The sequence below is a fragment of the Callospermophilus lateralis genome, chromosome 3 (genome assembly GCF_048772815.1).
Source record: "Callospermophilus lateralis isolate mCalLat2 chromosome 3, mCalLat2.hap1, whole genome shotgun sequence".
Taxonomy (NCBI): domain Eukaryota; kingdom Metazoa; phylum Chordata; class Mammalia; order Rodentia; family Sciuridae; genus Callospermophilus; species Callospermophilus lateralis.
In genome coordinates, this window is record NC_135307.1 from 35,889,503 (window position 1) to 35,910,855 (window position 21,353).

The window sequence follows — 21,353 nt, forward strand, 5'->3', positions numbered from 1 at the left end:
ATTTATTTATTTATTTATTTATAGTGGTAGATGGACAGAATGTCTTTATTTTATTTTTATGTGGTGCTGAGGAGTGAACCCAGTGCCTCATACATGCTTAGGCAAGCGCTCTGCCACTGAGCTACAGCCATGTTATAAAACACTTTGGCTTTTCCTTTCTATTCTAGTTATCCACTGAGATTATTTTGTAATCTTGTGGTATTCCTATCTTGGCATATTTCTTGAGACTCTATCACTGTTTCTTCTCTGCGCTTTTTTTTTTCTTTGTTGTGGTTCTAAGGATGGAATCCAGAGCATTGTATGGGCCAGGCAAGTGCCTTAACATTGAGCTACATAAGCTACAGCCCCTTCTTATGAGAATACCTCTCTTCTAAACATGAAGGTGATCCTTGGTTATTTTCTCACTGAATATAGTAGACATCATTTTTCTTTAGTATCCCTCTGGAGATAGAATGAGGAGAATTAAAACTTTGTGTCTTGTCTTTAGTTGCTTAGATAAGCCATCATATTTGATACTATGTTTAACATTATGAGGAGATAAAATGCAGCTGAGACTCAAGGATAAATGTAAAATAGGTCACATGAACAAGAGAAAGAGCAGACCTTTGGTTAATAACTAAACTCAGGGTTAGTTAATGATCAGTAGAGAAATCGTATGTAGTCTGAATCTTAACCTTTCTAATCAGAGAACCAATCACACATGGTCAAATAATCAAGATAAAATAAATAGAAAGGGTCAGTTAATCATCACTTCAGTGAAGGACCAGTTTGGTGAAGTCAGCAAAGTCTAAAAATGTTTTCCTAATCTGGGAAGTTGAATAACTGATCCCATGTTATACCTAGATTGCTTCATTTAGATATCTGCTCAAAACTTTGTTTTTCAGTCAGACCTTTACAGACTCCAATATCTTAAAGTAGCCCAATGTTCTTCCTCTTTTTAAAATTTTTTTTTGGTACAGAGGTGCTGTACAACTTAGCCATATCCCCAGACCTTTTTATTTTTTTTCTTTTGAGACAGAATCTTACTAAGTCACTGAGAGTCTCACAAAGTTGCTGAGGCTGGCTTCAAATTTGTGATCCCCCTACCTCAGCTTCCTGAATCTCACAGATTACAGGTGTGTACCACCATACCCAGCTAGCCTCAACATTTCCTATTCCTTAACCTGCTTTATTTCTCATCATAGCTCTTATCTCTGTAATTATATTATGTATCTGTGTATTGTCTGAAGTCTACACTGGAATATAAGCTCCATGAAGACAGATTTGGTTGGTTTTGTTTATTGTTTTTATTGACTAGTTCCTGATGTATAGTGTACACTCAAAATACTTGTTAAATGAATGAATAGAAGTATCTCTGAATATGCATTTGTATTCCCAGTCTCTGTAATGACTTAACAAGAGCCTTTTTCTTCCATAGTCTGCACCATAGTTAATCAGGCTGCCTGTTTTGCATTCTTTACTTACTTCTAGATAAGTTTTTGAAGGTATTTGAGAGCTCTGTATGTATCTGTTAGCTTTCTTCTATTTCTAGATCATAGACTGCCTCTTTACCCATAAGTAATCATCTTTCAAATTGTTTATTCTTTGGCAAAAGCTTTCCATGATTTCTGTGGGCAGAAATTGTGTTTTATCCTTTGTACTTACATCCCACTTTGCCTTTAACTGCAAAATACTTAATTCTGAAAGAGTGATTTATTTTATTTGTTCATGTGTCTGATTTACTCACTGAACTGTATAGTTTTCAAAGGCAGACATTTTTGTAACACCCAATGTCTAATTAGGTATTTAACATAAATTAGATTCTTAAGAAATGTTTGCAAATGAATGAACGTTCTCACTTTAAGAATGGTTAGGAGGGAAGTTATTTAAGGTAAAGTCAGAGAAAGAGGTACTTGTAGACCAAAGTAAGGAGTTTAGTTCTTCTAAATGCAGTAGGGGAGGGGGGATAGTAGAGGATAGGAAAGGTAGCAGAATACAACAGTTACTATTATGGTATTATGTAAAAATGTGGATGTGTAACCGATGTGATTCTGAAATCTTTGTAATGTTTTGAATAAAAAAAAAAAAAAAACTATAAACTAGCTCTAAGTTCCCTCTTTATCTGTCCTCGGCTATAAAAATGTCCTTTCCTGGGCTGGGGATACAGCTCAGTTGGTAGAGTGCTTGCCTTGCATGCACAAGGCCCTGGGTTCAATCCCCAGCACCACAAAGTAGTCCCTTCTTGAGAGGTAGAGGGTCCAATGGCTTGAGCACTAAACTGCTGGGGAGTGCATTGTTATGTACTGATCTCTCACCCTGCCACAAAAGCCCCTGAGGAGGTACCCACCTGACCCATTATTATCACTCAATAAACCAGCTGTGTTTCCTGGAAAAAAAAAATAAATAAATGCAGTAGGATTCCATTGAAGGGTTTTATATAAAGAATGATTATCTGATATATAATTTTAAAAGAGAATCTGGCTGCTGAGTGGAGAATGGACTATAAAGAGGTTAAGAATAGAAGCAAGAAGATTAGTTAGAAGGCCAAGGGGAAATCTAGCAAAACTGCTTAGCTAAAGTGACAACAGAAATGGAGAGGGGTGGTTAATTCTGAGATATTTTTCCTAGCAAGAACTGTTAGAAAATGCTGGGTGTTTTTTTGTACCAAGAATTGAACTTGGGGGCATTTGACCACTGAGCCACATCCCCAGCCCTATTTTTGTATTTTATTTAGAGACAGGGTCTCAAGTTGCTTAGTGCCTTGCCATTGCTGAGACTGGCTTTGAACTCAAAGATCATCCTGTCTCAGCCTCCTAAACCACTGGGATTACAGGTGTACACCACCATGCCTGGCTTAGAAATTGCTGTTGATTTGGATGTGGGCAATGAGAAAAAGAGAGGAAACCAAGGAATATATCTTGGGGTTTTGTATTGAATAGCTGAGTGGAATGAGTACACCATTTACCAAACAGAAAAATTACTTTGAGGGGAAAAGATAATCTTGTACATAGTAGGTTTTAGATAGATGCTTGTTAGCAATTCAGGTGGAGAAGTCAGGAAAGCAGATTCCAGAACTCAGGGCATAAGAACTAGACTGAGATATAATGTGGAACTTGTCAGGATATAGATAGTATTTAAAGATTGCTGGGCCCAATGGCACATGCCTCTAATCTCAGCAATTAGGGAGGCTGAGGTAGGAGGATCACAAGTTGGAGGCCAGCCTTAGCAATTTAGCTAGGCTCTAAGCAACTTAGTGAAGAAAAAATAAAAAGGGCTGGGGATATAGCTTAGTGGTAAAGCACCCCTGGGTTCAATCCCCAGTACCAAAAGGAAAAAAATATATATTTAAAGGGTTGGGCTGGGGATATAACTCACTTATAAAGCTTGTGTAAGGAAGGCTCAGGGTTCAATCCCCAGGACCAAAAAAATTAATAATTAATTAATTAAAGCCTTGGGAATAGATAATTTAGAAGAACAGGAGTCCCTTTAATATCTAGCAATTAGGTAGAGAAGGAGACTTAGCAAGAAGATAAAAACAAAAAGAAAGTGGTATCCCAGAAGTCAGGCCAAGGAAGGATGATTTTTTTAAAAAATATTTTTTTAGTTGTAGGTAGACACAATACCTTTTTATTTTTTATTTATGTGGTACTAAGGATCGAACCCAGGGCCTCACACATGGGAGACATGTGCACCACCACTGAGCCATAGACCCAGCCCCAAGGAAGGATGATTTTTTAAGAAAGAAGAAATAATTAGTTGGGTCAAATACTATTGAGATCAAGAAAGATGAGTGGGCTGGGGTTGTGGCTCAGCAGTAGAGTACTCACCTAGCATGTGCAAGGCCCTGGGTTTGATCCTCAGCACCACATAAAAATAAACAAAATAAAGGCAAGAAAAAAAAAAAAAAAAGATGAGGATAAAGCAAGGTTGACTGGTTTTGGCAATGTGAAGAATAAATGAATTCTCTTTGGTGTGTGTATGTGTGTGTGTGTTTGCATGCTTGCAAGGGTGAGAAAGAGATACTGGGGATTGAACACAGAGCCACTGAGTTTGAATCACTGGATTAAACCACTGAGCCAAATCTCCAGGCTTTTTAAATTTTTATTTTGAGACAGGGTCTCTAAGTTGCTGAGGGTGTGCTACAATGTCCAAGTCCCCAGCCTTTTTAAAATTTTATTTTGAGATAGGGTCTTGCTAAGTTGCTGAGGCTGGTCTTGAACTTGGAATCCTTCTGCCTCAGCCTTCTAAGTTGCTGGAGTTATAGGTATGCACCACTGCACCCAGCTGAATTGTGTTACTCTTGAACTTCAGAAGCATATATTTTTGCTGATTTGAGGTCTCCACTAACTCAACATTTCCCATATTGAACTTGTCATTCTTCCACCCTGTCTTACCAACTGCCCATACATACAGGAAAATAGGGTACTCTTTCTCTATCATGGTGAATGATAGTCACCATCTATATTAATAACCAAACGAAAAACCTGGGAGTCACTCTTGCTTTCCTTTTTTCTTCACATGTCCAGTTTATTGCTAAATCATGTTATTTCTCTCTCTAAAATATCTCAGGTCTATCCACTTCATGTCCAAATTCTAGTTCATGCTACCAAAATTTCCCATCTAGATGACTATAGTAGCTTCCTAACAGATCTTTTGGCCTCCATTCCTTCCCTTTTCCTATCATTTATCAATACTGAAGCCAGAAGAAATTGTTGTAAGTATGATAATTTTCTTTCTTCCTTCCTTTCTTTCTTGCAGGGCTGGGGATTAAACTCTGGGCCTTGCCTGTGCTAGGCAAGTGCTCTACCACTAAGCTATACCCCTAGCCCTATTTTCCTATTTAAAAGCATTCAATACAACCTTGCTTTGAAAATAAAGTTGAACCCTCTTAACAAGCCCTAGAAAGCCAGAGCTGCTTATCTTGTTAAGTCTCATGTTTTGATGCTTTGTTTCTTGCTTATCTCTTTGAGTATCCTGTCTTATCCTCAGCCTTCCACACCCAACTAAAACAAAGACAATCTACTCTATTTTATTTTTTTGAGATGGGCTATCATTGTTGCTGGCCTGGAAATCCTGGGCTCAGGTGATCCTCCTGCTTCCGTCTCCTGGTGCACGCCTAGTTTCTCAATTATTAATATATATATATAGTTTTATCTGTTTTATATTAATATATATAGTTTTATCTGTTGCTTCTTGGCCTTTGTACATGTTGTTCCATCTGTCTGGAATGTTCTTATCCTCAAACATGTACATGGATAAATATACATAATATGTAACACTATGTTGTACTATAATTTTCACTTTTTCCATTGAGGGCATGGACATTATTATTATTTTATTATTTATTTTGGTACTGGGAGTTGAACCCAGGGGGCACTTAACCACAGAGCCCTTTTTTGTATTTTATTTAGAGACAGGGTCTCACTGATTAGCATAGGGCCTTGCCAAGTTGCTGAGGCTGGCTTTGAACTCTCCATCATCCTCCTGCCTTAGCCTCCAGAGTTGCTGGGATTACAGGCATGCGCCACGGCTCCTGGCTATGGGCATTATTCTTATTCATCTTATATATCAACTCCTAATGGAGTGTGAGGAAACAGAGAAGGATTTTAATAAAGAGTTTTTGAAAGAATGAATAGAACAATCTTACCTACTGAGTTGTACTTTTAAATGTTTAAGAAATATGGTAAAGTGGTAATACTGGGAAAATTCATGGAGGTGGAATCTCAAGATCAAATCTGCCTTCTGGCTTGTAATTTCATTTCTTTGACCCAGTCATACTCCTCACATGTATTGTAAAATAAAAATATTCATCCTTTTCTTTCTTTCTTTTTGGTGCTGGGGATTGAACAGAGGGCCTCATGTAGGCCAGGCAAGCTCTATCATTGAATAAGGTGCTAGCACCTTATGATAACTATACGTTTAATATTTTTTTGTGTGTGTATATGTATGATGCTAGGGATCGAACCCAGGGCCTCACTCATGCTATGCAAGCACATTACCATTGAGTTACATCCCTACCCTTTTGGTTTATTTTTTGAGATGAGGTCTGGCTGTGTTGCCCAGGCTATCTTGATTTCCCTGGTTCAAGTGATCCTCCTGTCTCAGCCTCTGAAATATTGGGACTATAGGCATGTACCACTGTACCCAGCTTATGCTTAACTTTTTTTTTCCTATAACTTAACGTATGTTTTATTGATAAGATTTAAAAATTCACAAGTCAGTGAAATAAACCAAAAAATACCATTTGTCTCAGCTCATTGGACAATTTTAAAGTTAAATTACTTTGCATCAACATAAAAATATTAATGTAAATCTGATATAACAATAATTGAATAGGCGCTGATAGCCATAGCATGGAAAAATAATTGCAGCTATTGAATCTTCTTTTTTTTTAATATTTTACTTTTTAGTTGTAGTTGGACACAATATTTATTTTTATATGGTGCAGAGGATCAAACCCAGGGTCTCGCACGCGCTAGGCGAGCGCTCTACTGCTGACCTACAACCCCAGTCTCCAGAATCTTTTATTCTGTGGGCATAGTACACATATTACCAAGTACTGGAAGATATCAACTGAATCCAAGTCACTAAAAATACATCTTTGACTTAGAAAATTTAAACATACAAGGATATATTTTTATTTATTAATTGGGACTACTCTGATAGTTTCACTTATGGAGTGAAATAGATAGGTGTGGTTTAAATAATGAAATATATATAATGGAAAATATAGTTATTACCATCTGTTCAAGCTGGTGACCTATGCTGGCTTCACAAAATCTGATGATTCTAATAACTTAAGAAAACGGCGGAGAAAGTACGCCAACACACAGAAGTACTTTTTCAAAATCTGGAGATGGTTCTGTGACCTTAGGGGTCTGTGGAAAGAGAGAGAGCCACTGGAATTCTTTATTTTTACATAGGGGATACACAAGGGGAAGTTCCATGGAACATTCTATCCCCAAAAGGGCAAAGGGGTAGGATTACAAAGGAAAAAGTGAGTATAACTCAACGCCAATAGGTGACACCCACTCCTGGAAACACACCTAATTATCTGAGGTTGGGGGGGGGGGTAAAAGTCCAGTGTATTGCAGGGTGCAATAACTGTTCAGTACCCCTTTACTCATGACTTAAAGGTGTGTACATAGCTCCTGTCCAGAGTGGCTCCCGATATACAGGTAAAAACAGGATTCTTTTACCATGTGAGTCATTCTTCCTCATCACCAACATTTATTTGTTTGTTTTTATATGTTCTTTTAGATATACATTACAGTAAAGTGTGTTTTGACATATTATACATACATTGTTGTATAACTTATTCTAATTAAGATCCCATTCTTAAATAGATAAAGCTATCATGAAATTCATATGGAAAAACAAAAGACCCAGAATAGCAAAAGCAATTCTAAGCAGGAAGTGTGAATCAGGCGGTATAGCGATACCAGATTTCAAACTATATTACAGAGCTATAGTAACAAAAACAGCATGGTACTGGTACCAAAACAGGCAGGTGGACCAATGGTACAGAATAGAGGACACAGAGACCAATCCTCAAAATTGCAACTTTCTTATATTTGATAAAGGTGCTAAAAGCATGCACTGGAGAAAGGATAGCATCTTCAACAAATGGTGCTGGGAAAACTGGAAATCCATATGCAACAAAATGAAGCTGAACCCCTTTCTCTCGCCATACACAAAAGTTAATTCAAAATGGATCAAGGAGCTAGATATCAAACCAGAGACCCTGAACCTGATAGAAGAAAAAGTTGGCTCTGATCTACATATTGTGGGGTCGGGCTCCAAATTCCTTAATAGGACGCCCATAGCCCAAGAGTTAAATACAAGAATAAACAAATGGGACTTACTTAAACTAAAAAGTTTTTTTCTCAGCAAGAGAAACAATAAGAGAGGTAAACAGGGAACCTACATCCTGAGAACAAATTTTTAGTCCTCATACTTCAGATAGAGCCCTAATATCCAGAATATACAAAGAACTCAAAAAATTAAACAATATGATAACAAACAACCCTATCAACAAGTGGGCCAAGGACCTGAACAGACACTTCTCAGAGGAGGACATACAATCAATCAATAAGTATATGAAAAAATGCTCACCATCTCTAGCAGTCAGAGAAATGCAAATTAAAACCACCCTAAGATACCATCTCACTCCAGTAAGATTGGCAGCCATTATGAAGTCAAGTAACAATAAATGCTAGCGAGGATGTGGGGAAAAGGGTATACTTGTACATTGCTGGTGGGACTGCAAAATGGTGCGGCCAATATGGAAAGCAGTATGGAGATACCTAGGAAAGCTGGGAATGGAACCACCATTTGACCCAGCTATCGCCCTTCTCGGTCTATTCCCTGAGGACCTCAAAAGAGCATACTATAGGGAAACTGCCACATCAATGATCATAGTAGCACAATTCACAAAAGCTAGACTTTGGAATCAACCTAGATAGATGAATGGATTAAAAAACTGTGGCATCTATACACAATGGAGTATTACGTAGCACTAAAAAATGGCAAAATCATGGATTTTGCAGGGAAATGGATGGCATTAGAGCAGATAATGCTAAGTGAAGCTAGCCAATCCTTAAAAAGCAAATGCCAAATGTCTTCTTTGATATAAAGAGAGCAACTAAGATCAGAACAGGGAAGAAGAGCATGAGGAAAAGATTAACATTTAACAGAGACGAGTGGGGTGGGAGAGAGGGAGAGAGAAGGGAAACTGTATGGAAATGGAAGGAGACCCTCAATGTTACACAAAATTACATATAAGAGTTTGTGAGGGGAAAGGGAAAAAAAAAAAAAAAACAAGGGAGAGAATTAAACAACACCAGATGGGGTAGAGAGGGAAGATGAGAGGGAAGGGGAGGGGGGATAGTAGGGGATAGGAAAGTGCCAGGGACCAAAAGGGAGTTCTCCTTCAAAGAATAGCCTGACAGTTACAAGAAACAGCCCCTGGGAGACATCTTGCTTGTTACACCCTGCAACCATCTATCTCCATGAGACATCCTATGGCCATTTGTCTTCCTGAAGCATCCTGCGTTATCTCACCTTGTGAAGACTTCTAGCAACTGCCGATAAGAGAGGTTCCCCATCCCCAGCCCATAAATACCCCTGTGTGAACAATAAAAGTTTGCAGCTTGATCAGAACTACTGTCTTGCTGTCATCTCTCTGTGTCTCTTGTCCCTTCATTCCTCCCCATCTAGGTTCGCTGCCCACGTTGATGTGTCCTGCCGGTCGGGACAGGAAAGGTAGCAGAATACAACAGTCATTAATATGGTATTATGTAAAAATGTGGATGTGTAACCGATGTGATTCTGCAACTTCTATTTGGGGTAAAAATGGGAGTTCATAACCCACTTGAATCAAATGTATGGAAGATGATAAGTCATGAGCTTTGTAATGTTTTGAACAACCAATAATAAAAAAAAAGATCCCATTCTTGTGGTTGTACATGATGTAGAATATTACTAACATTTAATATGGTTGACTTTTTATCAAAGAAGAACAAATCTCTTTACAGAAATAGATGTAGTCCTTCCCATCTTTCAGGCCAGAACCAACCATCTGTGAATATATCTAGTCCCCCAATTGAGACAGACCTTTTTAATTTTGAAATTTTGATCTGTAATCGAATTTGTTTCAAGTGGAACATTCTAAATGTTTAATATTTTTATGAATCTCTTGCTCAAGTACAGAGCTGTTTGTGCTGTTATGTTTAACTTTTTGAGGAGCTGCCAACAATTCTTTCAAGTGGCTATACCATTATGTAATTTCACTGGCCATTTTAAGCTATTTGTATGACTGAATAAAATACCTTAGACTGGGTAATTTATAAACAACAGAAACGTATAATTCACAGATCTTGGTCAGTCCAAGATCAAGGCCCAGCAGATTCAATGTATTGTTAGGGCTCACTACTTTCTGCTAAGATGGCACCTTCGTGCTGCATCCTCAAGGAGCAAAAGGGGCAAACAGGATCCCTCAACCCGTTTCTAAGGCACTAATCCCATTTCGGAGTGCTCTGCTCTGTGGAACTAATCACAGGCCAAAGACCCCACACTATTATATCAGGGGTTAGGTTTTAAATTATGAATCTTGAGGGACACAAACATTCAGACAATAGCAAGCTAGTAAATATTTTAGGCTTCCTAAACCATGCAATCTCTGTCACAGTTCAAAGCATTCATCAGTCATTAGTTTGCTAACCCTTGTTCTACTTTATGGGTTTTTTTGGTTTGTTTGTTTGTTTTGTGGTATTGGGGATTGAACCCAAGGGTACTTTATTGCTCAGCTCCATCCTCAGTCCCTTTTATTTTTTATTTTGGGACAAGGCCTGGCTAAGTTGCTGAGGCTGGCCTTGAACTTGCAATCCTCTTGCCTCAGCCTGCCAAGTTGCTGCAATTCCAGGTGTGTGCTACATGTCCAGCTTTATGTTTTTTAAAAAGACTTTTGAAATCATGTGGTTTTTTTCCCTAATATATAAATAATTACCACATTATCATTGGAATAAAATCTGGTCACTAATTGAACAGAGCTTCTCCATTCCTAATTGAATTAAAAATTGGAACCAGGCGTGATGGCACATGCTTGTATTCCCAGCAACTCTCACAAGTTTGAGGTCAGCCTCAGCAACTTAGAAACACTGTCTCAAAAAATAAAAAGGGCTGCAGATGTGGGAATGTAGCTCAGTGGTTGAGCTCCCCTGGATGCAATCCCCAGTACAAAAAAATAAATAAAAATAAAGTAGTGCACAATAAGTTTTTAATCTATCTATAACTAATTTAGTTTGCCTTTAAGTCTAAAAGAAAGATTAAGTTAGAGATTATATAAATATAATTCTGTAGGGAGGTGGCAAGATCAAATTGCAAATTAAATGAGGAAAAAAAAAAGTTTATGGGATGAGTACTAAGATCTAGGGAAGGACCCTTGACAAAAAATTTATAGTCTGAGCAGGGAGGAAGCAGATGAGACATAATTACTGCTGTGTACTCAAAAGTAGAGCCTGACAAAGCCAAAATACATTCTAAATATTAACTTTAGATCTGATTCAGCAATCTCACAATGGGTACATCGTATAACAAATGCTAAAGTGACACAAAAAATAAAATTATATGTTCATGCCCAGAAATAAGATTCAGGAATAGATACTGTCCTGGTGCCTCTTCACCCTTTACTGCAGCAGCATAAATAGCCCACAAGTGACTCAGTGTAAGTGTCTTAGGGAATATAAATTGGTTACCAGTGTTCAAGCTCATCGTTGTAGGCAAGGTAGAACCGATTCTGAGCTTGAAAAACAGTTTTTGCTCAGGATGAATGATTATATTTTTAAAGGGCCATATTCTCATTATTAGAAAGCCAGTGTCCTGAAAATAAAAACCTTCAGCTTTCTCTAGTGCTGAACTCTATAGTTTGGAGGAGTCTTGAATTAAACCAGATATCCCAGGGTGGGGGTAGGGGGGAAGAGCAATAATAAAATATGAATTGATGGATTTTCTTCTCTTGCCAGAAGTGGGGGGAAGAAAGTTATGGGAGTGATGTCAAAGACCTGTTTTTCCCTAATAGGTGTGGAGTTTCCAGAAGAAACAAACAGATCTCCTCATCGCCTTTTATAAGCATAGAATTACAAAGTTAGAAGCAGCCTTACAGGAAGCACAGCAAACGGTGGCCAGCCAGGACAAGTAAGTGACAAGTCATATGTCCACATAGCTTTTTTTTTTAGAGAAACTGTCATCCTTATTTTCTTGTGGTTGCAAAGAATGAAAATTGCCCAATGTATACTCAGGTACATAATTGGATATGAAGAGGAAATGGAATTCTGTGATAACTCCCCTGAAATTGTATCAAGTGACTACTTATTTTTGCCCACTTGATTATTTCACCATCAAAGCTTTGCCATGTTTATCTTCAAGTATCTCTTAGTAAGCATTAACTAGATGATGATGATGTTGTTGATGATGATGGTGATATTAAGACTTTTTCTCCAACTGACCTGGAGCTGATTATTTCCATTGTTCGCCTAGAGAGCTGTCAACCTTAAGAAAGGAGAATGGAGAACTGAAGAAATTTCTAGCCCTACTAAAGGTGAATGAAATAGAGTTTCTTTTCTATTATTTTCTCTCCTGCTTTTCCATCTATCTATATAAGCTGGCTATAATAAAATAGGGCATCCTAACTTTTTTCATATGATGACACACATGGAAACTGATATTGTGTGTCAAGCACACTGAAATAAAGGAAAAGGCTACAGAGACCTTAGAGGGATGTAAGTATTAATATTAGTACCCATTGAAGATTAGTGAGTTGTGATGTACCAATTAAGAAGCTTTCTTATAAATGAAAGAGACATCTGTTGCAGCTCAGATTGTCACTTGAAGACGCCCAAGACACCTCAGGACCCTTCTTCTCCCAAACACTCCCTAGACATTTCTTTTTTTCCTAAAACTATTCTGTGTATTTATATAATTTTGTTGATCTCATTCCTATAACTGATCTAGCAAATTGTGGTCATTTTATGTTCCTTTCAATCCCTAGAAACTCTCCATATTTCACTACATATTTTGGTCTGTAGGATTCCCAGTGTGCTCTTATAAAGAAAAACTAACATTGTATTTCATCAAAGCTAATAATTTCCTAAGGAAACATTGCTCCTGTTTTTTCTCCTAGCTACTAGGAAACCTTAGCAGCCATAATTAAGAGAGATTGCATCTGAGTTACCTAACAAGTAAGACTGAGATCCATTGATTAGGACCTTTGATCTTCAGCTTCCTTTTTCCCATTTTTTCACCCACAGGAATCTCCAAGCCGGTACCAAGGAAACAGGTTAGTTTATGAGCAACTATACTGGCCCCGCCCCCATCTCGAAAACTTATCTTTTTCTAAAAAAATATTTTAATTGACATAACAATTGTACCCATTGTAAAACAATTTATGGGGTAAGTGTGATAATTTAATACAGTTATACAATGTGTAATGATAAAAATCAAGGTAATTAAATTCCCATTCCTTAAATGTTTATCATTTCCTTGGGATAGGAAGCTTTGAGCCTCTTCTTTCTTGACTCCTGGCTGTGTGGGCTTCAAGATAAAGAAAATGATTGATGAATTTCTCTCGTATTTCTCTGAGAAAGAATTATTCACTGAAAAGTGCTGAAGTGAAATTTGTTTAGTTAAAGTAAAATCTTGATGGTAATACCCTTGACTATCATAAGATAGTCACACTACTCATCCTTCAAAATTCAACTCACATAATATCCTCTGCAAAGACTGCATTAGGTGAAGTTAGATGTTGTGTTCATTCATTCAATAAATATTGATTCACTGCCTATTCTTTCTAAAGTACTATATTAGGTGGGTCTACAGCACTAGTCCTTTTTAGTTGGTGACATGGGTGTCCTACCAACTGTTAAATATTTTGAATACCAACCCTGAATTGGTGGATGAAAAAGACATGACACCCTTCACTCACATAAGTTACTGCCTTGTGTTTTTTCTTTTGTACACCCATTATAATAAACGTTATTTTTATTCTTTTTTTTTATCCTGAGAATCAAATTCAGAGTCTTGTGCATGCTAGGCAAGTATTCTATCACTGAGTTATATCCTTAGCCCCTGATTTTTTTTAATATTCTATTTTTTTTGTAGTAGTTGGACATAATACCTATTTTTTATTAATTTATTTTTATGTGGTGCTGAAGATCGAACCCAGGGCCTCACACGTGCTAGGCAAGCACTCTACCGCTGAGCCACAACCCCAGCTCCGCTCCTGATTTTTTTTTTTTTTTTTTTTTAACAAAGTATCTCTCATTAGCCTGTGAGTCTCTCAAAGAGAGGAATCTTATTCAAGTTATTTTGTAATTTTGAGATCTAGGATATATATCGACATAAAAAATACTTGTTGGATAGATGGGTTTGATGGGTTGGAGGATGGAGGGTTGTATGAATACATGAAGAGATGTAAGGTTGACAGTATTTGATGAGGCACTGTGGAAAGGAAGAAAACAAGTACTTCAGAAGAACTTCTACTATGGAGAATAGGGGAGTAGAGAAGTTCTTGCTTAGGAGTTGGGGAGTAAAGGAATCTCATGGAAGCTTTGCTTCCATATTTTGGAGTGATAATTCTAATACATAAGATAAACAATCTATTCAGAGAGGAAGTTACTGTTTCTATAAACAATGATCTGATTGATCCTCTAAAATGACACTTATGCTTAGTGAGATTAGAGCTACCTCTTTTTGCTTGCAGGCTGACCACACCTCGACCAGTGGGCATTACTTCTCCATCACAGTCAGGTAGACAATATATTTTTGACCACATATCTGTGTGAGATGAATAAATATATTTTCTCATATGGAAAATGGTTTTCTCTCAGAGAACATAATGTGATTTTCCTAATATTATGTATGATATGAAAAACATCATACAACCTGGTAACCAAGGCAGCATGCACTAGTGATGACAGCTTTTTATCCTGCATGTTATTCTCTTTCAGTTACTCCACGACTCAGTTTCCAGCATAGCAGCCAAGTGGTCAGGTGAGTATAAGACCTTTACTGCAACATGAAAAACTGTTGGCAAAAGTTGGAAGATGAAGTAAATACCTAGATGTGGCTCAGATTGGGACTTAAGAGACTTTGGGTCCATGTCAAAGTTCAATACCAAATTTTTTGTCTCATCTTATATAGTCGGTCCTCCTCTGTGGAGTCTCTCCCTTATAGAGTGGCTGGCTTTGGTAGTGCGGGCCAAGTAAGTAATATTCACTTTCTCTTTTCAAAATTTCATTTCTAAAGCTTAATGAAAGCAACAATTTAAGTCAGGATTCTGAAACTTATCCTGGCTTTGGCAGAAACGATGTGATGCCCTGCAGACCTTTTTTGTTTGTTTGGCAATGGAGACCTGATACTAGAAGCTGACACTGAATCGATAGGGATAGAAATAATAGAAGTGTTCAAGGATGAAATTAGCAGTGTCTATCATGTTAATTTTAGAAGTAGTAAAGTATGGATCTTTCTTGAACTTTCTTGAACTAGTGTGACTACTCTGGGAGAACAATATATGCTTGAATGTGTAGTTGCAGAGAAACAGGAAGTATTATTAATGTTTATTATTTGTCCACTAGGGAGGCAGAAGACGGCAAGGAAGGAGCACTCCCAGAGACTCTTACGCTGGTGAGACAGGGGGAGGGGGAGAAGGTGTCAAAAGTCAACATATTCTGTGTAGAAATCAATAGATTTCTGGTTTTCTGTACAAAGTGTCATTTCACTGTTTTTTTCCCTAGACAGTTACTCCAGATCTCAAGACATATATTACATGTTTGAAAACAATGATATTTTTATTCTCAAACTGATAATGGGGAAAATAAAGTTGAGTAACAGAAAGCCATTGAAAATTTCTGCTCAGGAAATTCAAGATTACTTCTGAGTAAAATAATTAACTTGAATTTTAAAAATTGCCACAAGATGGCAGTACAAATTAGGTCTAAAAGGACAATGTAAATTGTTAGACTGAAGGATGTCTGGCTTTTGCACTGTGTATTAAACATAAATATATTTCAATGAAGGAATATTTTTATTTCTCCACCTAATTTCTTATTTTTTTTAAAGAGAGAGTGGGAGAGAGAGAGAGAGAGAGAGAATTTTTTAATATTTATTTTTCAGTTCTTGGCAGACACAACATCTTTGTTTGTATGTGGTGCTGAGGATCGAACCCGGGCCGCACGCACACCAGGCGAGCGCGCTACCGCTTGAGCCACATCCCCAGCCCTAATTTCTTATTTTTGTCCTCTTAAAACTATAGTTGGTGGGGCTGAGGTTATGACTTAGCGGTGGAGCACTCATCTAGCACATGCGAGGCACTGGGTTCAATCCTCAGCACCACAAAAAAAAAATAAATAAAATAAAGGCATTGTGTCCAACTACAACTAAAAATATATATATAAAAGAAAAAAAAACTATAATTGTTGTTACTGTTTTCAAGGGCATCAGCCAGTCCCAAGAGAAACGTATCAGAGAGGATTTTCTTTTTCTTTCACAAAAAACAAATTTGAAATTTTTGAGTCCTTTTTTTTTTTTTTTGTACCGGGATTGAACTCAGGGGCTCTTAACCAGTGAGCCATATCCCTAGCCTTTTTAACATTTTATTTAGAGGCAGGGTCTTGCCCGAATTCCTCAGAACCTCACTAAGTTGCTGAGGCAGGCTTAGAACTCCTGCCTCAGCCTCTGGAGCTGCTGGGATTACAGGCTGCAGTACCACACCCTGCTCCAAATCCTTTTCATTTGAAAAATTCAGAGATTTTTCCTCCAGTGCTTCCACATTCACCCCTTTGAAAAATGTAGATGTCTAGCCAATTTATTTAAGTCAGGTTGGTAGTATTGTTTCCTCTTTCATTCCTGGTTTTGGTAACTGGAATCTTTTCTTTTGTCTTGGTCAGCCATTTCAAAGAACCAACTTTTGGTGTTCTATATTGTTTTCTATTCTGTATTTCATGTATTTGTGATTTAATCTTATTTCTTCTGGTTATTTTGGGTTTAGTTTGTTCTTTTTCTATTTTCTTAAGGTAAAAGGTTAAATTATTGATATTAGACATTTATGATATAGATATCTACAGTCATAAATTTCACTTTAGTACTGCTTTCATTGCATCCTATAAGGTTAGTTTATTGTGTTTTTGTTTTTATTCATCTTGAATTGTTTTCTAAGCTGGGCACAGAGGGCTGTTCCTGTAATTCCTGCAACTTGGAAGACTGAGGCAGGAGGATTGCAAGTTTGAGGCCAGCCCAGACAATTTAGCAAGCCCCTGTCTCAAAAAAGAAAAGGGCTAGGTGGGCATGGTGGCACACATCTGTAATCCCAGTGTCTCAGGAGACTGAGGCAGGAGAATTGCAAGTTCAAAGCCAGCTTCAGCAATTTAGTGAGACTCGGTCTCAAAATAAAATTAAAAAGGGTTGGAGATGTGGTTCAGTGGTTAAGTGCTCCCGAGTTTAATTCCAGGTGCCAATAAATAAATAAAGAGAGAGAGAGAGAGAGAGCTGAGGATGTAGCTCAGGGGAATACCCCTGGGTTCAATTTTCAGTAACCCTCAAAAGAAAAAAACGTATTTCATAATGTCCTTGTGATTTTTTTTTTTCTTTGACCCATTGACTATTTAGTGGTGTGTTAATATCCACATATTGGGCTGGGGTTGTGGCTTAGAGGAAGAGTGCTTGCTTAGCATTCATGAGGCCCTGGGTTCGATGCTCAGCACTACATAAAAAAACTAAAAATGGGCTGGGGGTGTGGCTCAAGTGGTAGTGCGCTCCCCTGGCATGCGTGCAGCCCGGGTTCGATCCTCAGCACCACATACAGACAGGGATGTTGTGTCCACCGAAAACAAAAAAATAAATATTAAAAAAATTCTCTCTAAGGGGCTGGGATGTGGCTCAAGTGGTAGCGCGCTCGCCTGGCATGCGTGCGGCCCGGGTTCGATCCTCAGCACCACATACAAACAAAGATGTGTCCGCCAATAACTAAAAAAAAATAAATATTAAACTTCTCTCTCTCTCTCCCTCTCTCACTCTCTCTTTAAAAAAAAAAAAAAATTCTCTCTAAAAAAAAAAAACCTAAAAATATAAAGGTATTGTGTCCACCTACAACTAAAAAATAAATATTAAAAAAAATCCACATTTTGTGAATTTTCCAAATGTCTCCATTTTTTATTTTGAATTCCATTGCTTTGTGACTGGGGACACATTGATTTTTTTTTAAATTTATGGCTTAACGTTATCTGTCTTGGAAAACGTTTTATATGCACTTAGGAAGAATTTATTTTCTGCCCTTGGATAAAATATTCTATAAATTTTAGTAGGTTTAGTTGGTATATAGTGGTGTTCAGTTGGCATGCTTCTGTTTCTTGCTGGATCTTCTGTCTAGTTATTCTATTTTTTTTTTTTTTTTAAGTAGGGTATTGAAGTCTTTAACTATTACTGTGGACTTGTCTTAATTTTTTCTTCAATTATGTCAGGATTTTTTTTTTTTTCGTGTGTTGCGGGGCACATACCTGGGAACTCAGGGGCACTTTATCACAGAGCCACATCTCTAGCCCTATTTTTATATATTTTTTATTTATTTATATTTATATAAATATAAAATTATTTAAATTTTATATTTATTTATTTTAGAGGCAGGGTCTCACTGAGTTGCTTAGTGCCTTGCTGTTGTTGAGATTGGCTTTGATTTGCTTCCTGCCTCAGCCTCCTGAGACGCTGGGATTATAACCGTGTACCACTGTACCCAGCCCCAATTATGTCAGTTTTTACTTTATTTTAGAACTGTTATTAGGTACATATATGTAAATTTATGTCTTCTTGATGGATTGACTCTTTTATCATTACATAATGCCATTCTTTGTCTCTAGTAATATTTTTTTTAAATTTAGTTTGTTACTAGTATAAACACTCCTCTCTTCGGTTCATGGTTTGCATGAAGTATCTTTTTCTGTCTTCTTTCCTTCCTGTCTGCCTTCCTTTTTTTTTTTCCTGTGCATGTTGCTTGTGATTAAACCCAGGACCTTGCATATATTAGGCACACACAGTATACCACTAAACTATACCTCCAGCTCCTTTATCCTCTACTTGTTTTTTGTTTTGTTTTATTTTGTTTTTGAGATTGAGTCTCTTGCTGCCTCGAGTGGTAGCATACATCTATAATCCCAGCCACTTGGGAGGCTGCTGCAGGAGGATAGCAAGTTTGAGTCCAGTCTCAGCAATTTAGTGAGGCCCTAAACAACTGAGATCCTGTCTCAAAAAAAAAAAAAAAAAAAATAGTATATATATGTGTGTGTGTGTGTGTGTGTGTGTGTGTATGTATAAATTTTTGTATATATACATATGTATATTTGTATGTATATGTGGCAGGGAATTTTTCTTAGAGATTACTATTAATATCTTAATTTATAACAATCTATTTTGGATTTAATACCACACCTAATTTCAATAGTATACAAAAATTTAGTCTATGTAGTTTTTCTTCCCACTCCATTGTGCAGTTAGCATACATACATCTTTATAAATTGTGTGCTCATTGACAAATTGATAATTATTTTTTTTAATAGTTGTTTTTTAAATCAGAAAGAAAAAAGTTACAAACAAAAATCCACTTCCACTGTCTCTCCCTGGTGCTCTTTCTTAAGGTATATTTGAGTTACTCTCTAGTATTCTTTCATTTTAGGCTTGGAAGACTCTCTTTAGTATTTCTTATAGTATTTCTTTAGTATTTCTTATTTCTTATAGTATTTCTTATTGTTTTTATATTACTGGAGATTGAGCCCAGGGCCTGTCTAGGCAAGGCAAGTGCTCTACCACTGAGCTACATCTCCACCCATTTTATTTTATTGTGAGATGGGGTCTTGCTAAGTTGCGCAGGCTGACCTCAAACTTGCTATCTTCAGGGCTGGGGTTGGGGCTCAGTGGTAGAGCACTCGCCTAGCACTTGTAAGGTGCTGGGCTCGATCCTCCACCACATAAAAATAAATAAAGTATTGTGTCCAACTACAACTAAAAAAGTAACAACAACAACAACAACAACAAAAACTTGCTATCTTCCTGCCTCAGCCTCCCAAGTAGCTGGTATTACATGTGTGTGCCCCTATGTCTTACTGTCAGGCAGGTGTTTCTTTTTTTTTTTTTTTTTGGTACCAGCAACTGAACCCAGGGGTGCTTACCCACTGAGCCACATCCCAGCTCTTTTTATTTTGAGCACTAAGTTACTTAGGGCCTCAAGCTAAATTGATGAGGCTAGCTTTGAACTTGCAATCCTCTTGCCTCAGCCTCCAGAGTCACTGGGATTATAGGCATGTGCCACCATGCCTGGCAAGGCAGATTTTATAGTGCTGAATTCTGTCTAAATATTTATTTCTCTGGGAGTGTCTTAATTTCTTTTTCATTTTTGAAGGATGATCTTGCTGGATATAAATTTTGGTTGATAGTCTTTTAGCACTTTAAATATGTTATCCCACTGTTCTGGCCTTCATGGTATCTGATGAAAATTCAATGCTAATCTTTTTTTTAAAATATATATGTATATATTTTTTACCTTTAGTTGTTATTTTATGTGGTGCCAGGGATCAAACCCAGTACCTCATTCATGCTAGGCAAGCACTCTTACCACTGAGCCACAACCCTGGCCTCTCACTGCTAATCTTGTTGAGCATCCCTTGTACATGATGAGTGACTTCTGTCTGTCTTGCTGCTTTCAAGATTCTTTGTTTGAAGAAGTAAAATGGCATTGGACATCCTGCTTACCTTCTTTTTTTAATTTGTTCTTGTTTTAGATATACATGATAGTAAAATGTGTGCTTCCTTTCCTTTTTTTTTTTTTTTTTTTAGCTGTTGATGGACCTTTATTTTATATATTTATATGTGATGCTGAAAATTAAATCCAGTGCTTCACACTAGACAAGTGCTCGGCCACTGAGCTACAACCTCAGTCCTCTGTTTCCCTTCTTAAAAGGGTTTCCAATACCTTTTTACTTTTACATTTTTCCTGCACCCTTCAACCTATTCAAGGGCTTCCAATTACAAGACTTAATGGCCATTTTCATTCTTCTTCTACCAGACATGCAGCAGTTTTATACGATATTAATCACTTTTGCATTCTTAAAATAATTCCTCTTTTTCTTTAATCAAACTCCAGATTTTCCTTTGATCTTCCTGACTCTCCCTTCACTTTGGCTGTTCCGCACCTTCAAATCACTTAATGAGCCAACACAACAGTTTTAGGGATATTTAAAATAAGGATGAACATTGTTTCATATAATGAGATGACCTTGGTATATGATACACTCTCTCCTAAATTCTGTCCACTTTGTTTGGCTGTATCTTTATCATCCTGTAGGTCTTAAGTCCATTTCACAGAGAGGCCTTTCTTGTTACTCTCTGACATTACCTTGCGTTTTCCTGTTCTTCATCAAAATAGCCAATGATTAAATAAACTTAAAACCAAATAAGGAATTGAACCTCTTATATTAATGTGTAGTATCTTACAGTGTATCAGTTCATTTAATCTTCACACTAAAACTGTATGTAGGGGTGGTTATCATAGAGCCTATTTTAGAGGAGGAGTGTTAGGCCTTAGACATTAGTAACTCCATTTTGGTTCTAGGACTCCATCTTGACCCAAACTGAAACTTATAAACTGCCAAGAGAAAGAGACTTAAGATACCCTGTTCCCATAATCCCCTGGTCCTATGGTCCCTAAACACAAAAAACTGTTGTTACCCAAGCACCTGCACTCAAGATCAACTCTAGCTTGCTCTTGTGTTCCTTGTCCAAAGATATATAAGCTTCCATTCAAGTGACACTGGCTGCTGCACCTTGCAGAAGGATAG

At 37.3% G+C, this 21,353-nt stretch overlaps 1 protein-coding gene across 1 annotated transcript in view; it reads left to right on the forward strand.

The window, feature by feature from the left end:
- Positions 1 to 21,353, forward strand: part of Rnf212b (ring finger protein 212B) — a 30,575-nt gene that overhangs the window by 2,587 nt on the left and 6,635 nt on the right. The window contains exons 4-10 of the mRNA XM_076850007.1: positions 11,558 to 11,673; positions 12,016 to 12,076; positions 12,786 to 12,814; positions 14,237 to 14,283; positions 14,484 to 14,526; positions 14,677 to 14,737; positions 15,111 to 15,159. Coding sequence (XP_076706122.1) covers positions 11,558 to 11,673; positions 12,016 to 12,076; positions 12,786 to 12,814; positions 14,237 to 14,283; positions 14,484 to 14,526; positions 14,677 to 14,737; positions 15,111 to 15,159 — 406 coding nt within the window. The remainder of the gene's footprint in view (positions 1 to 11,557; positions 11,674 to 12,015; positions 12,077 to 12,785; positions 12,815 to 14,236; positions 14,284 to 14,483; positions 14,527 to 14,676; positions 14,738 to 15,110; positions 15,160 to 21,353) is intronic.